The sequence below is a fragment of the Vipera ursinii genome, assembly GCF_947247035.1.
Source record: "Vipera ursinii genome assembly, chromosome: 1".
NCBI lineage: Eukaryota > Metazoa > Chordata > Lepidosauria > Squamata > Viperidae > Vipera > Vipera ursinii.
In genome coordinates this window covers 128,474,473-128,493,197 of record NC_139512.1, presented here as the reverse complement: position 1 = coordinate 128,493,197, position 18,725 = coordinate 128,474,473, and the positions used below count along the sequence as shown (strand labels likewise).

Sequence of the window (18,725 nt, the reverse complement as noted above, 5' to 3'; positions counted from 1 at the left end):
AGTAGTCATCTCTCTGCAGTATGCCAAGATGATCCATGAACAGGGAGATTGTACCCGATTCGGCCACTAGTCAAAAGCTGATGAATTTCAGCAGTTTGGAAAGATAGCATCTGTTTCTCTTTTACACCGTTTTTTGCACCACCCTCTAAGCAATCCAGACTGTTTTGCTACTCATGAGTTGCATTTGGAGCAAAGGATTCCCTCCACCCAATTTTGAAAGTATTGACAGATCAAGTGGCCAAGCAGATGTTGTCAAGGGACAGAGGCTGATCTGAAAAGGAAAGGGTCTGGTGACAGGTTGGGGGAACAGAAGCTGCATTCTGTCTACGCTCTCATCTTGCAAGGCTAAATATCCCTTCCAGGGGCTTTTGATTTATATCATGTCAGCTAGGGAGGGAAAGCAAGGAGTTAGCAGTGCAGCTTAGTCGAATGCCATTAGTGCCTTCCCCCAGCCCCCTTTAATTCATTGAGCAATCAGCCATGCTAGGAAGGTGTGGTCCCCGTGCAACGAAATTACTCTGGCAGAGCAGTGATACATCTTGCAGAGGCGTCATTAGCCTTATGGCAGCTGCAGCAAGCCCGGTAGACTTGTCACATTTTTAATATCAGCGGATGCTGCTACTTAAGGTTTTCAATGTGTGGTTGTCTCATGCTCTGCAGAATAATAGCGAACAACCTTTCGCAGGGTTCAGCCACTTTATTGATTGATAGAATACCTGCTGTGAAGGGTGCGCTTGTAGCCACTTGCTGTGGCGGAGGGGTGTGTGTGAGTAGCAGAATAAAATGGGAAATGTGATAAATGAGCATCTGTAGCTTACCATGCCCATCTTCACAGTCATTTTGTAAGACTGCCCACAGATGACCGCCAAATTCTAAATGGGCCTAGGTACCCAAAATGTTTTCCTATTTCTCAACCACACCAAAATGGGTCTTACATCCTGATTTGGATCTCTTGTATTATCTGAACAGAGATAGAGTTAAGCACAAGAGCCAGTAATCAGGAAAGAGTAAATAAGCTAGTTTGAAAGGTTGGGCAGTTGCCATTGGATGGTTTGAGGACAGGTGTGTTCCTGCCACAGTAGGATTATAAATAGGAGATTTTAATTTGGCTTTTGAGCTAGAATTTTCTGAACAACTCCCTAAACCTGTAGAAGTAATCTGGTCCATAGCTTAGATAAGGTTTGGCCTATTTCCAACTAATCCTAACTTTCTTTATTCCACCCATAATGTTTCTTCAGAAGTGTAATACAATACTGTTTAAACTTTCTAATTTCTACTTGTTTTGTATGTACTAATGTTAAAAAAATACATTTTTTTAAATCTCGGGATTTAAATTTTGTCCTTTATTATGCGATTCTTACTATCAAGTACTGCTTGGGATGAAAAAATAATTGCTCTTGTGTTTTTCTGAAGGAAAGAGAGTAGTAATGTGTTTTAAGGAGAGAGCATCTGAGAAACAGATTAAGAGCCAGATTTAGGTATTGGAGTGCCATTGCTCAATTTTTCTATTTATCTTCAACAGTTTACAAAGTGATGCTAGAGAATCAGCTTCCAAATAGGAAGGCATCTGTGGGTGTTGGTTTTATAACAGTGGTAGGGTTCAATTTCTCTGGAGCCAGAGGCATTGTATCCCAACCAACAGAAAGTTTTGTACAGAGAAGCACAGCTTAGCCAGAGGGGAAGTTTATAACTGGCTGTGGTACTAGAGAACAGGAAGAGACAAGAAGAGACACAGAGCAAAGGAGGATGAGACTACATCTAAAATTATTTTGTTCTTCTTTTACAGACACTGAACAAGAACAATTTAATACCAGATGACAGGACCAACTTCTATCCTTTGCAACAAACAAATGTGTACACAACAACCTATTATCCCAGTACACTGAATAAATACGATTACAGGCCGGAGGCCTCTCCTGGAAGGACCTTTACTAATAGCTGATGACAGATAGATCTGCCTAAGAACTGGATTACTTCCTATATGATTTTTATTTTTAAAATTGAGTTTATGGACCAAATATTGGCCCAATCTATAGATGTAAATATTATAAGTGGGCCTTTTATTTTCTCTCTTATTGGTGGTCTTATTTTCAAGTAGCACATCTCCTTAAGTGGATCTTCTGCTTATGGATAATGGGTGGCCTAGGATATTTGAGGAGTATTCAACTACAGATAGCAGATACTACTACGGATATCACTTTGGTATCCAATGCCAAGATAATCCTGGAACCAGCCCTAATGTGCTAAATTTGTGTGGAATGATAACGACTGCCCAGTACAACTTCAGAAGTTCTGTGGACATTGGAAGAGAAATCCTAGCAAAGCGCTGAGAATTCTTATTCTTCATATGCCTACAGGTTTAATAGCATTAGGAATATCATCCATCAGACAGGCTTGTGGAACAACGTATTCCAGAAATTGGCTTTTAAGCTTCAGGATCAATCCGTATCATCAGCATTTTCTGTGACGTGGTGAAATATATGCAAGCAACCTTTAATGGGAAAAATTCCTGTCAGATTTATAAAACAAATGGGATAATTTCACACAAGAGAAATGTTTTGAAACATTTCTAAGGCAAGATAGTAAGACTTTTAAGTTTGAATACATGAAGCATGGGCTTTGGCTATACAGAAGATGTTTATTCTCCTGGACAATATGAAGAGAGTGAAACAAGAGCCATGGAAGATTCTGAGGGAAAGAAACTTTTCTTGCTTTGATTCCAGGAGATTCTTAAGACACCGTTAGACTGGTGGCCCTCTTGCCCTTGTTGAAATTACCAAGCTTTGTGCTAATGCTGATTTTATTTTTTATAATTTTTTATTCACTTGAACAAAGAGAAGAATATTGATTTCAGTATGTCTTTAAAGAATGTCTCCATAGTGTAGCCTAACCCAGAACGCCTACGGCAAAGTCCTTTAGTGTCTTCCAGCCAAGAAAGAAATACAGTGTACATCAGTAGCTGCCATTGTTCACTAGTATTGGAGCAAGAAAGATAATTATTCTGCTCCAATTAAAATAAACTGGGGTCTGTAGCATTTTGAAACAATCCAGCCCAGCCTGAAAAGGTTATCTTTTATGCTGCGGTATACTGGTGCGTCTAGTCATATCATTTGGGCTAGATGAGTCTCTCATTAATGATACCTTCTCATCATCTAATGTATAAACTCTTGGTGCTAAGCAGTGAAGATGGCCGCAATATATAACATCTGATAAGAATGTAAACCAGTTCCTACATGCATTCTGATCCGTTTGCTGTTGCTGGATTGTCCATGCTGTAAGCCATTGGTTTCCAATTCAGGTTGACTAGCATTCAACACCGTATGGGCAGCTGCTGGTAGTACCTTCATAACTGTCTCTTGGAAGAATTATCTGAAAGTCCAGACACAGTCCAGACCCTATATCCAAACAAGAAACCCAGACTGATAAGTGACTCTAAAACGACTCAGGATGCTGTTTTACGTGAGAAAATGGTCCAGGGCTGATACCAGCGTCTCCTTCTACCTTACAGAATCAGAAGTCATAAAACAAGCATTAGTGCCTAAGCTGTGAAAAACCCTGGCTGAGTGCATGGGACAGATATGATTTAGTGATTTAGATAGGATGTCCTCCACGGATCTTTCTGTTGGCTAATGATGAAAGAGAGAGTGATCGGGCAGTCAGATTGCTACAGGCTCCTAACCCAAGCTTGTAGGAAGGTATGCCATGTTCCTGTGAGAGCAAACTCTGTAAACTTCACCAGCAGAAGCTGCTGCTTGTGCAGATCTGTAATAATTGGAATACTTGTTATTAGCTAATTAATACTTGAGGTCTGTAAGAAATTGTTGGATCAAGGCCAGAGTAAAGCATTGTTTCAGACAGAGTTCCATTTTTGTTGTTGTTGCAAGAATTCATTTGGTAGCAGTAAGTGCAAATTAAGTATTCACTATCTTGTTATTTTGCTCATTTTTTTTTTTTGCCACGATGGGATCCAGTGACTTAAATACTGTAGTGGGTTTTCATTCTTCTTACGTATTTTTTCTTCATATACCAGAAATCACGGCATGTCTCAGGACAGGGATATTTTTATGTACTCTATTGCAATTCTTTCTTCCCAGGGACCCAAATGAGAAAAATGATAGTCTTTCAAAAATGAGAACAACCATTCTTGAATCAGCTGCCTATGCTCCTCAAAGGAAGAAAATTGAGGGAAGCAGTGGGTGAAAAGTAACCAGAGCTATTACCATGCAGTGTCTGTTTGAGCGTACCATTTTTTCCCTAGTCTACGTTAATGCTCCCTAATTCACAGGGAAGCCTATTGACACTAAGATTCTTTTGTCTCCAATGCCTTTATGCTTTAGGCAGAGGCTGCTGGTGTTCTTGGTGATCAGTCCTTTACACTGTGGAGAGTTTGTCTAAATACTTGCTTTTCCATGTACGGACTGCAATACCAGCACAATGGGAATTTCATGCACTTTGCAAACAGTGTTTTCACTGAAAGAAACAAAGCTCTGGGCCCCTCTGTTTGACAACCAAATCATCTAGCCTTTGATGTGGCAACAGTCCCACGCGTGTTCAGGTGTACTTCAGTCTTTTGCTGTATGAGAAGTAAAGCCACCTCGGAGCATTGCTGTGCCGACCAGATTATTCTTCAGGGCTGCCCAGAAAGCTGCTTTGGAAACTCAGTCCTGTATATGCAATGCCAGGGAGTGACGTGGGGGGAAATAAATTAAATTTCAAATTAAATTAAATGCAAGCTTCTGGGAACTTTGTCTTAATATTCTTATGATCAGGCACCAAGAAGACGTTCGCAAAAGTCTACTATTAAAAAAAAGCACTAGAATGAAAGCCAGATGGATTAAAGCCTTCCCATTTCTTGATAACTTCAGCCGCCTATTTGTGTGACTTTACGTGGCATCTGCAAAATCTAACCCAGCAGCTGTGAAAACTAGTTACCGTATTAAAACTAGTTATAGCTCATAGTTATTTCAGAGGGCTGTACGGAGTCCAAGTATATGGCTGAAGGGAGCACCGCAGCCACTCAGATGTTTAGAAGTGAGATTTGAAACTTTTCATTAATTCTGATCTTCATTTAATCATTTGTTTCCTTCATTAGAGACGATTGGAGGAAGGGAGGGAGTTTTCATATTTGGATAGGGCAGTCTATTAACACATTTCTTTTTCATAATTAATTTCTGTGATCTTTTGGGTGTGAGAAATTATTGCTATATGTGTTTCATTATGGATCATTATCTTATTACATTAGCTTTTAATAGGTGAGGTTTTTAGAGATTTGGCAATTTGCTGTTACACACTCTGGTTCAGCAATTCCTTACTGGCAGCTCTAAAAACTTTCTTCCCAGAAGAGCTGATTCATTTAAAGGGAATTGACAGCTCCTGCTGCTGCCATCCTTTCAAGGAAGCCATACTGACAGGAGAATGTGAAGTGCGCATCTTGGAAAACCTTCTAGGTTCTGAATTGGAGCCAAAGGGTCCAAGTGAGTCAAAAGCAGGAAGAGCTGATCAGCCTGTTACAAGATTGTCCTTCAACAGTTTCTCTGTGTTCCTGTGGTTTTCTTCAGTGTTGTCTTCTTCCATCACGATAGGAATACAGAGCATGTTTACACTGATAAAGCAACGAAGCTTCATCACAAGTCTATGCCAACCATGTACTTACTCTGCTGTCTGTTTCTGCCAGGGCACCAAAATGCAATGTGGGTCATTTGTGTTGTCTCTTCTCTAACTCAAAAGAAATATGGTCTCCTTTGCTGAACTGTTGCGACACCACTCTGAACTGCCCACTGGTCCAGAGACTGTTTCGGAGCTCGATCCTGAATTGACTGCTGGGAGTTCACTTGATGTGTATTGTTCTTAAATAAGATGCCCACTATGATGGGATTAAGGAAAAACAACAACAACACACACACACACACATACACGGAGAAGGAAATGTCATTCCAAGGGAGATTGCGTATTTCTGTGACTCACCCACATCTGAAATACACACGTATACCTATTGCCTTATTATTTTTTTTAGAGAATGATAAATTAAGATCTATATAAGAAGTGGGAATGATTTGAATTCTTTTCGAAGCATAATTTAGGACTATAATTTCCTAGCGTTATGAAATCTATTGTGACAAAAAAGATCATTCAGAGTTTAATCTGTGTAATCATTACTCACACTGAATGTGAAATTTTCTTACCCATGCAAAGTATAAATGCCATGGAATCCTCTTATTCAAACACTGGTAAATATATTGTTATATATTTATAACAGAAATGTTATATATTTACTGCTGAATGTCTAAAAGTAAATTTACAATAAAACGGGGGTGGGGGGGGGGAGACAGAAAATGGCAGCAGTAGACTTTCCTGATAGTGTTAAAGGAAATCCTCCCCCAGCAGATTTTAACAAAAACTTGATTTTTCATAGATCAGTGATTTTTTTTCATCGTTTAATGAAAATTGAAAAGTTGACTTTTTAACTAGAAATGTTCATCTTCCCCTGAAAAAAAAAATCCATTCCTGTTCAGAATGGCAAAGTAAACAATGTTTGTATTTGCTCATACTTTATGAATAAACAGCCCAAATTGACTTAGTACTTTTTTGCTACTGTCTTAATTATCAGTCAGTAGATGTGAAGCTCGAACTACAAAGTGAACAATTGAAGCTTTTTTTTTTCATTTTGTTTTTCTTTTGTTGTTCGGTTGCAGCAGCTGTGGCATTTTGCAATCTCACTTTGCATGCAAAATTGACCTGAAAGAGCCAAGACGTGACATTAGTTGGGTGAACACTTTCTTTGGTTTGCTGTTCAGAACTACCCAGATGCAGCCATTCAGTGGTGCCTGTTGGGAGGTGACTCCTGGTTATGTGTTTTAATTTGTATTTGACAATGAGTGGGGGATGAGTGTGCAGTGAAAGCCAGCTTGGTGTGATGGTTAAGGCACCAGATTAGAAACTGGGAGGCCGTGAGTTCTAGTCTTGCCTTAGGTGAAGCCATCTTGAGAGACCTTGGGCCGGTCTGTTTCTCTCAGCCCTAGGATGCAGATAAGGAAAGGCCATCTCTGAAATCTTGCCGAGAAAACTGAGGGACTAATCCAGGCAATCACCGGGAGTCAAGATGTCTTGTAAGCACAAGGAAGAAAGTGTTGGTGCACACTACCTGTGTCAATAATGAGACAAAGGTTGTAGGGAAAGGCAGCTGAGGCAGTTTTAGTTATACTGAATACTGATGACAAAGTGTGGTCTCAATTGCAAAAAGTTAAGCCACCACAAAGCTGCTTGTCCAAGAGAAACCGTTTTATTCCTGTGCTAATAGCTAATATACTTCTCTGTGATAGGAAGGAAAACCACAGAATGAGAGACTTCTCTTCACTAAAAGAGGTATAATCAGTCAGGATGGTGGTAGCAGTCTACTTAAACCTGCAAACATAGATCATCGTTTCTTGGTCTCAGCAATTTTAAGAAGTGTGGATCTCAGCTCCCAGAATTCTGGCTGGAGAATTTTGGGAATTGAAGTCTACACATCTTAAATGTTGCTGAAGTTGAGAAAACACTGATCTATAGCGACACAAGATTAACTAAATAACACAGTGGCACAATTCGCATACTACATCGGACTATAAAATGATGTGTACTTCGGGTTTAGCAATTTGAGCTCAGTTACTGTGCCTTAGAAATAACTTGTATTATGAATTCTAACTATGACAGCTTGATGTGATATTTTATCCGAATTTCCGCTTGAATATCCCCCCAAAAAAAAACATGGCAGTGTGAGTTGGTTTTGGGAATTTAGACCAGAAACAAGTATCTGGGGAAGATGGAGTGACATTGTGTGCATCATGATGTTGTATGCAAATGACATGAATTATTTATTTACTTTATTTGCATCAAGATGTCATGATGCACATAATCTTGTGACATAATTGTGGTTTCTGGGACCAGAAATGCAAAGAAAATACAGCTAAGCTATGTTTTAGTATTGCTCATCCTCATTAGAAAACAAGGATATTTCTATTTAAAGGTTTACACCCTCCATATGTTTGCCTGTGATAGAATACGTGGAGGACAATTTTTGCAAGCTTGCGTGTTAATTTCACTGCAGTCAGCAGGTTCTGTGCATCTAAACCATTGTGCTTCCACTTTATTATCTCACTGGAATTCATATAGAAAAATCCTGTGGCTCTGAGAGATATTATTTTTATAGATTAATATTTTAAAGTAATAATGGTTTCCAGAAGATAGCAGTGTTAAAACACATCTCATGCTGTCTTCAAAACTGAAGTCTATTTTCATCAATTGCATGAGGTTTTATGTCAGAAATAGTTTCTGTTGCAATAGTTTAGCCTTGGAAAATATGAGAAAGATTTTAACCATTTCTTGGCCCAAGGACAGTCTAGCTCCCATCCGTGCAAATTATGGCAAACAGAAGAAAAAAAAAGAATTGTGACTCATTTTAGCTACAACTGAGCCCGAAATTTATATTGCTAAGCAAGACTTGATAAGTGAGTTATGCCACATTTTATGACCTTTTTTGCCACAGTTGTTAAACAAATCACTTCAAAGTGAATCATGGTTGTTAAATGAATTTATTATTTATTTTATTATTTATTTTAATTCCATTTATATCCCGCCCTTCTCCGAAGACTCAGGGCGGCTTACAAGCTTAGCAGTAGCCTTCATTCTATGTATATGCCTGCTTATTAGGGCTTTCACACACACCCCCAAGCGGCATTATTACAAAGTCAGCTTAATTGCCCCCAACAATCTGGGTCCTCATTTTACCTACCTCGGAAGGATGGAAGGCTGAGTCAACCTTGAGCCTGGTGGGACTCGAACCTGCACTAATTGCAGGCAGCTGGTGTTACTTAAGGAGGCATTAGCCCACTGCTCCCACCAAGGCTCTGGCTTCCACATTGACTTTGCTTGTCGGAAACCAGCTGAGGTCACAAATGATGATCACATGAATCCAGGACAGTCCAACTGTCATATATACAGGCTGATTGCCAAGAACCCAGATGTTGATCACATGACCGTGGGAATGACACAATAGCCACAAGTGTGAAAAACAGATAAATCGCTTTTTTCAGTGCCATTATAACTCTGAGCGGTCACTAAATGAATGGTTGTAATTAAAAGACTATTGTTCTGTATACTTAACTAAAACCAAGTCCAGAGTATTAACTTTGTTACTATAGAATGAATTTATTATATGTTCTAGAAAAACAGCTCCCAAACTTTTCTATACCCCACACCCCTAGAACGCTTCTGATATATTCTCACATCCCTTACAAAGGTTCAAAATAATGGCAATGAATTGTGCATATGCACTATAATTTTGAAAACCCCAGTTTTCCCACCCCCTGGAATATTGTCTCACGCCCCCAGGGGGTACAAGCACCCCTGGTTGGGAACCCCTGTTCTAGAATAATGGAAACAAATTAAAGGTTTTGGTGAGTTAAAAATATTTTCCACCATTTCTAAAGTGAGGATTCTCTGCCTGTGCAAATTGATAAAACTACAATGTTTATCAAAGGACACTTCTTGAAAGTATCAAGAAAGTGCTGACAAGGAATATGTTTCATGATTGCAGGGAGACCCAAAAAAAAACCTCCATAAGTAACCAAAGTAAAAAGGTGTACATAGAAAAATGAAAGCAATATTGAAAACTTGAGTTTTCTCAGTATTTAAATGGGATCCGATTCATTTTCAGTAGAAGAAATAAGATCACCCAGACTACTATTTGTCTTTGCAACTAAAACAAATAGGAATGACTATCTGTTGAATCATATAAATACAAACAGATAATTCCTTGTGATACAGACTGGGAAAAATACTACCAGGCTGATGTGGAGACATTGCAGAGTTTGTAACTGTCCTATTAGTACTGTGTTTCCCTGGAAATAACCCCCCCCCCCCCAAAAAAAAGACCTACCCTGATTTTTGGGGGTGGGCCTAATATAAGCCCTACGTCAAAAATAAGCCCTAGTTAGGACCCCACCCACTCCATCCCACCTGGCTGCCGCAATGGGACAGGAGGCCGCATGGCACATCACACTGCTGCTGCTACAATGATGTGAGGCAGGTGGGGGAGGGATGGAGCTGACCCACGTGCTCCGCACCTGCTTCCTTCAGCCTCCCCACCAGGCCATTCCTTGCTCCCTTTCACTCCCCTCCTGAGTCGGACTGCGATGGTACCCTACGGAAGATGGGTAGGGTAGGCCTGGTCCTCCACCATTTTGGAGCCAGGGAGAATATGATGGCAAAAGGCTTGGCTGCCACTGTGCATCGCCAGAGGGGCTTTCTTCATGCTCCGCCCCATAGATCACCTCTCCGATGGCAGCCGCCTCCTCTCCTCCGTCAACTCTCCTGTGGCTTGCATCTTGACTGGGCAGCACAAGCCTCCCCTGCTGCCTCCCTCTGCCAGCCCTCCATCACTGCCACTGGAGAGAATGGAGAACAGAAAGTGGAGCGGCTCTGCACAGCAATGCAGTCCCATTTCCTGCCACTTCTCCCGAAAGCAAAAAATATCAACACTAACCTGCTTTCCAGCTATGGTGCATTTCTCTCCTGCTAAAACGGAGTTCATGGTACTAAAAAAAGTTCAGTCAGACCTTCCAACTTCTCACAATGTGCCTCACAGTCTCCTGGCATGAGCGGCCGCAACAGAAATGCGCCATCAGCCATGTGGGTTCCTGCTGGATGGGCTGTTGGTGCCGCTGCCGCGAGGTGAGGCAAATATCTCGAAAAATATCAGACACCGCCCAAAAATAAGACCTAATGCCTTTTTTGGAGGCAAAACTAATATAAGACCGGGTCTTACTTTCGGGGAAACACAGTATAAGATGATGGTAACATAACAACTGCTTTTAGACACAAAAATTTGAGAAAGAGCTGGAGCTATCTCTCTGGTTCATTTTATTTATTATGTAAAGAATACTTCAAACAGAAAATCCACCCAAAATGCTAAACTCCAGGTTTCTTTCACTGTAAAAATATCAGAATAAGATAAGATAACCTTTATTGACATTTTTTTTTTACTATGGGCACTACGGCACAAATCAAAAATGAAATTTAGTTGCCCGCTCTGAAAGTGAAAAATATAAATGACACACATCTAAACATACTACATACAGCATATATATAAACCCACACCCCTACATATACATAACAAATAAATATTAAATACTGTCCATCTTGAATATATAATGGAAGAAGGAAGCTTGAGAGTTCACAAGGTTAATGCTGTATGGAATGAAACTATGGCTGAATCTGGATGTTCTGCTACGGATACCAGAAGCGTCCTCCCAGAAGGTAACAAGGAAAACAGGTCATGAAGAGGATGTGTAGTGTCCCAGATAATTTTGTGGACCCTGTGCAAGCAATGCTTCTGTGCTATGTCCTGGATGGGAGGGAGGGAACTGCCAATGATCTTTTCAGCCATCCTCACCACTCTGCACTGCCTTGCTGTCTGAAGCAGTGATGCTTCCAAACCAGACTGTGATGCTGTATGACAGGATGCTCTCGATCGTCCCCCTATAGAAAGTGGTCAGGAAAGGGGAAGGAAGATGTGCCTGCTTCACAAGTGTCTCACTGTTGAGTGACCAAGCCAGCCAGCCTACTCGTTAGCTGCACACCCAGGAATTTGATGCTGGTAACCATCTCCACAGGTGAATCATTAATGCACAGAGAAGTGTGGCTGTGCCTGACTTTTCTGAAATTGACAATGATATCTTTGGTTTTTCCAGTATTTAAAACTAGGCTGTTTTCCTTATACCAGTTCACCAACTCCTCAACCTTCTTGCAGTAAGTTTCCACATTGTCATCATGAATAAGGCCCACTACTGTTGTATCATCTGTGAACTTCACAATATGGTTGATGGCAAACCTAGCACAACAATCATGAGTCAACAGGATGAACAGCAGCGGACTTAGGACGCAGCCCTGAGGAGAACCTGTACTCAAGAAAATGGTATTAGAGGTATTTGTTCCAACTCGCACATATTGGGGGCTGTTGGTAAGAAAATCAAGAATCCAATTGCACAAAGGAGTGTTTAAACCTAAAAGGCCCAGTTTGTCTACTAGAGGCTGGGGAATGATTGTGTTAAACACCGAGCTGAAGTTGACAAACAACAAACGCATGTGAGTATTTCTTTCCTCTAAGTGCTTCAAGCTCAGATGGAGAACAGAAGAGATAGCATCCTCCGTAGAGCAATTTGGTCGGTAGGCAAACTGAAGTGGGTCAAATCTGTTTTATTTTGTTAGATACATTTGTATTAAACTACATAGTGTCATGGCCCCATTGGAGCCCAGTTCAGAGGAGGAGGAGGAGTTGAAACTGGGACCATCTGATAGGGATGGCATGTTTGGAGAGGCCAGGGCTGAGGACACTGTCCCGGGTCCCTCAGGAATTGGGGGAGGTAGTTGACCCAATTGCCCTCACAGACACAGGGAAGGATCGGCTGCTGACAAGCAGTGGTGCTGATAGGCAGCTAATCTCCTCTGATGAGGAACAACTGCTTCCTCCACTTGATCAAAGGGCAAGGAGAGCGGAGCGTAGGCAAGCCCAGAGAAGGGCTGCAAGGCTGCTCAGGAGGAAGTCGCCTCACCCCTCCTCACAAGGAACACCTGGGATGGAGTAACTTAAGGCAAAGCCATGGGAAGTTAGTCTTTGCCAGGAACAAGTGTTTGTTTTGGATCACACTCCCTTGGCTTTGACTTGTGCCTTTTTGGCCTTGCTTTGAAGACTGCTGTTTGTCTTACTCTAGCACTGTAGACTAGAGGTCCCCAATCTTTTGGGCACTAGGGACTGGTTCTGTGGAGAGAGGTTTTTTCATGGACCAGAGGGGGCATAAGTTTGCATATTGCCTGCATCCTGCAGATGGGGCTTCACTTGTTTGCACGGACCAGTTTCTGGCATGTGGCAGACAGGTGCCGATCCACCAGGGGTTGGAGACCCCTACTGTAGACTTTACCTTCAGAACTGCCTTTGCCTTGTACCCTGTCTTTGTTTTGAGGACTGCCATTCATCTTATGCCTTATTCATCTTGTGTACTTTCCTGGGGGACTGAGGGTAGCTGCCTTTGGGGGAGTGTGGGGTGGAGCCTTACTGGTTGTTGGAGGGCCATTTGTTGAACAATTTTGAGGACAATAATGAACTCTCTGAAGGCCTGCCTTTCCTTGATCACCTGGGTCATAACACATAGTTCCAACATGTTAAATGATTATTGTTGCACCTATCAATCATGTGTGGAGGGTTGAAGAGGCCCTACTCTATATGCCCACATCTTTAGAAGCTAAGGTAATCTGGACACAGGATTTTATGCTGTAACACCATGCAGGTTTAATAATGTCTCCCACAAACTTTCTGTTTTGGTACAGGTTAAAAATTGATCGAATGTAGTGTTACTCTAGTGAATGAAAAGGGCAGGATATAATAAATATCAATACATTTTGGGCATAAATCCCATTGATTCTATTACTAACATGGAAATAATTTTTTGTTTGTCAGAATTGGTTCTCAGACTGCTAGAGATTTGGGAAACAAACAAAATTCTCTTCCTTAATCTGGGGATATATATATATATATATATATATATATATATATATATATATATATATATATGTATGTATGTATGTATGTATGTATGTATGTATGTATGTGTATGTATATGTGTGTGTGTGTATATATATATATATATATATATGTGTGTGTGTGTGTGTAAATTACTAACAAAGAATTAAAGGGAAACTGAGATGCATTTCTGACTCCTTAGTCGTCCTCAGTCAGCTATACCCTTCTGAGATTCGAAGCTGGGCTGATTGCATACAAGCCAGTGTTATTTGCCTCTAAGCCACAAGGTCCCTCTCGCTCTGTTAGCTTTTTTTTTTTTTTCTGCAAGGGAAGATATGTTTCAAATGTTAACTATTTAGATTACCTTGCTAGGCCCCAAACCTGGGGCAAATCTTTATTTCCTGTTTTCAGCCTATCTTGAAGGCTATCAAACAGGCAGTAGTCACACCGGACAATTCATATATTTGTGTAAATTACTAACAAAGAATTAAAGGGAAACTGAGATGCATTTCTGACTCCTTAGTCGTCCTCAGTCAGCTATACCCTTCTGAGATTCGAACCTGGGCTGATTGCATACAAGGCAGTGTTATTTGCCTCTAAGCCACAAGGTCCCTCTCGCTCTGTTAGCTTTTTTTTTTTTCTGCAAGGGAAGATATGTTTCAAATGTTAACTATTTAGATTACCTTGCTAGGCCCCAAACCTGGGGCAAATCTTTATTTCCTGTTTTCAGCCTATCTTGAAGGCTATCAAACAGGCAGTAGTCACACCGGACAATTCATATATTTGTGTAAATTACTAACAAAGAATTAAAGGGAAACTGAGATGCATTTCTGACTCCTTAGTCGTCCTCAGTCAGCTATACCCTTCTGAGATTCGAACCTGGGCTGATTGCATACAAGGCAGTGTTATTTGCCTCTAAGCCACAAGGTCCCTCTCGCTCTGTTAGCTTTTTTTTTTTCTGACTGAGGACGACTAAGGAGTCAGAAATGCATCTCAGTTTCCCTTTAATTCTTTGTTAGTAATTTACACAAATATATGAATTGTCCGGTGTGACTACTGCCTGTTTGTGGGAGGGGGCACTTTAAGATATATATTATGCCTTTTGACTCCCAAGGGACAAATTCTAGATGAGCAAATAAAAATGATTATTATCCAAAACATAAGGCTAGTAAATACACAACTGTGAAGAAAGGAGCTGGCAATCTCCTTCCAGCCGTGCAGGCATATCTGAAAGTAATACATTTTTCCCCAAGCAGACTGGACAGAGAACATGAGATTAGTGATGCCTTGAAAAGAAATGAAAAGTGAATAGTGAGGCAAAGAAGGCACTTGATCAACCTGATCCTTGATAGAGTTGAGAGGGTGGCGGGGTGGAAGTCTGAAACGGGCAATAGAGATTGTTAAAACTATACCAAAAAGGCTGATGTGTTCACAATAGCGGTAATGTAATTCTGACTAAATATAGATCCTGAGGAGCCCTGTGTGCTATTGCATCTGATTTATTACTACATTACCATTAAATTTAAATACAGTTTAACATATTTTTCTCATCTGCCTTAAACAATGAAGAAAAGCTACCACATTTGTACCCTTTTTTCTTCCAAATGGCGTCTTCTATTTGGAGTTATAAAATTCCTCCTCAGTGTTTTTATTTCATATATGCTACCAAGCAAAATTAAGATGTACCCTTTCCCAAGGCATATTCCTTGCCATGTACGTTCTTCTATCCTGTTCTCTTGCTGGATACACAGATACTGTCCTTTAAAAGGTCCTCAATGAATTCCTACATGCCTACTCAGCATAAACCCGCTCCGTTCAACAGAATTATATCCAGGTAAGTGGAGGTAGATTTATATGATGGCTTAATAACTCCCATCAAATTAATAATAAGTTGAAATAATTCTTTTAAAACTTCGCTATTAACTAGTTCAGATTTTAACACGAACTAGAGACACATCTCAAATCGTTGTTTACATAAGAGACTACTGGTAATCATAACTATGAGCCTGCAATCTGCTAAACAAGTTAATAATGTAACTGGTCTATTATTTTCTCTCTCCATCTCCTCCCAATTAATTCACATTTTCTAGACACCCTAATGTGTAATCCTAGTAATGGAGGTTTCTTAATGAAAACAGTCCAAGCGTGTCTTTCATTTAATGTTTTACTGAAAGCCACCACATTTTTTAAACTGACTTTTTAACTGACTCTCACATTTAACCCTCCACTTATGCAGGAGAACAAACAGTTGGTAATTTGCAGGGTGCAAAGACTGGATTTGTAGTATTCATGCAGTCTTGCTGCAGAGTTCTAGGAACACAGCCTTGTTCCCAAAGTAATAGATTCTTCCAGCCAGCAAATAGGAGAAACTCTCCCAGCTCATTATAAGAGCTCACCATCTACTTCAGAGAATCTATGTGGAATCCGAGTCCCAGGGCTGCTGTCTTTATCATTTAGGATTAGAGCTTGCCGAAGTGTAGCAGTGGGAAAGATGGGGACAGGATAAGAAAAAGTATCTCTTCTGGCTAGTCATCCACCCCTAATTAAACTCCATACACAACTTCAACAACTTCAGAATCTCCACTGCTGACCAGACCTTTTCAACATTAGTCTGTGTTTCGCACCAGGTCTTGTAAACATGGAATTCGCTTACTATTTTTCTCCATTTGTGGCATTGAGAATCTCCATTTGCAAATATGTTAGCATGATGGCCCAATAGCTTTTAGTTATATACTCTGAAATGCACTTACTCAGTTCCAACACGTACACCTGGATTCCTCCAATTCCTTACTGCCACATTTCAACTGAGGCAATCAATTTATTTCAATGTTCCCTTGCTGACAAGATATACTTCCATAAAATAAATCAGTTGTACAAAGAAATAAAGCATCAAGGCTTATTCATTATTTCAGCCTTAATGCATTGTGATGTTAAATTTTGATATCTTCTCACTCCCTTAAATCCTGACTTCTAAATACAGAAATATAAAAACTAAAATGAACTTAACTGAAATGACCTTAACATGTGTGGAATTTCTACTACCTATAAAAATGACATCATTACAGTTTGTGTCTCTTAGTGTTGAACAGGAAGCATTTTGAAGTCAGTTGTACCCTGTTATCAACCAGGAGGCCTGTAGGCAGTCAGTCATAATTAGTCTATTGTGCTACCCTTGAAGAGCATCTGGAAGCTACAACTGGCTGAAACGCAGCAGCACAAGCAGTCTCATCACTTTTCTTTAAGCCCATGTGTCAATAGTACAGGGGTAGGCAACCTCAGCTCTTTTATGACTCATGGACTTCAACTCCCAGAATTCCTGAGTCAGCTGACTCAGGAATTCTGGGAGTTGAAGTCCATGAGTCATAAAAGAGCTGAGGTTGCCTACCCCTGCACTAGTGCTTTGCGAGCTGCATTGGTAGTCAGTTGGCTTCTGGGTAAAATTCAAGAGGCTAGTGATAAATATTATAGATAAATAATAAAACATATACTGTGACACCTATAAAGTCCTTCATGGCATTGGACCTGGACATAAAAAAGATCACCTAACTCCTATTGTTTCTGCCTGCCTGATACTTTCAGGTAGAATAGGTGCACTCCAGGTTTCCTCAAATTATAATCTGGTGGGACCAAGGAAGGGGTCCTTCTCTATTGCTGACCCTGCTTTCTGGAACACACAGACACGCACACACACACACGGGGGGGGGGAGAGAGAGAGGGGGGGGGGAGGGAGGGAGGGAGGGAGGGAGGGAGAGGAGAGAGAGAGAGAGAGAGAGAGAGAGAGAGAGAGAGAGAGAGAGAGAGAGAGAGAGAGAGAGAGAGAGAGAGAGAGAGAGAGAGAGAGAGAGAGAGAGACTGGGATTTCAGAAAGCCCTTAAGACCTGGCTCAGTTCCCAGGCCTGGGGTTAATATAGGTTGTGAGGCCCCTTCAATGTTTTATTGTTATGGTTATAGTGTTTTTTTTTAATCCAGGCTGTCCATTTTGCTTTAACTGTTTTAACTGCTTGTTTAGATTTGTAAGCCACCCAGAGTCTACTGAGTAGACAGACATAAATTTAAATAAATTAACAGATAAAAAGAATAAAACAAAGGTTAAGCTGTTTTGAAACTACCGGACAATGATGCTGTTTGATATTATCAGACCATTGGTTAGGTTTTAATAGAAAACTTGGTAAATTAAGAAACTATATTGGTTGGATCACCTTAACCTGTAGAATATTAAAGCTAAGACAAACATTTTGAATTTTGGTAAACAAAAATTTTAAACAAGGCTAATTTTCTAGCTTATCTGTCTCAGGTTTGCAATTTTCACTCTTGTAATGAAGTCAAAGAACTTGAACTTTTGATGAAGCTTTCCAAAATTTAAAGCTACATGACTCAAATTTATAGGCTGAAAGATTAGTCCCAATGGACCTGACTTTTCATCATTGTTTCATGTTACTAGAAAAAAGACCCAGACCCATATTCATTGAGAGTGTTTTTATTGGCAAAATGTTGTTAACTCTAATTTATTAATAAAACTAAAGACCATGGAAAATGACAAGGCTGAGGGACACATTAGTTTACATTCCACGACCTGATGATTTATATCATGGTCTTGTACTAAAAATTATACCATAATATAATAAAAAATTGATTGGCTTTCTAATAACCCAAAGTCAGCTACACCTGCATACATAATGCCTCATTCCTAGTCTATTATATGATATAATTTTGAGAGTTCCTATTTGCAAGTGTATTAAGAAATATTTCTTGTTTTTAAATACAGGCAATTACAGTTCAAAGTAATTGAGAGGCATCAGTTCAGGAAAAATAGAGGTAGGCTTTTTCTCACTGTATTGATTAACCCTTTCCTGCCAGATTTCTAAGAACTTTTTAATCAGGATGTACCAATATACTAATTAACATGCAGTTAGGAACCTAGTGATAGTTCTATGATCTAAAGTGCATTAATTTGCATTTTAATTTATTTCATCCATAACCTTCCTGAGAACTAACCTTTTCTTTAAAAACATTCTACATGATATAGATTTAAAACACAGTGCTTCTGAAGGAACTTCTCTACAGAGAGTAAGACTTATACCGCAGTCTAAGACATTTATAATAATCATATAAGAGGACTAGGAAAAATATCTTAAGAAACTTTGTCTCAAGTCAGACCTGTGTCATCATAGAC

At 40.1% G+C, this 18,725-nt stretch overlaps 1 protein-coding gene across 1 annotated transcript in view; it reads left to right on the top strand.

The window, feature by feature from the left end:
* SEMA5B (semaphorin 5B) overlaps window positions 1-6,571 on the top strand; it is a 207,882-nt gene extending 201,311 nt beyond the window's left edge. The window contains exon 21 of the mRNA XM_083349852.1: window positions 1,787-6,571. Coding sequence (XP_083205978.1) covers window positions 1,787-1,942 — 156 coding nt within the window. The 3' untranslated portion in view covers window positions 1,943-6,571. The remainder of the gene's footprint in view (window positions 1-1,786) is intronic.
* The last annotated feature ends 12,154 nt before the right edge of the window (window positions 6,572-18,725 follow it).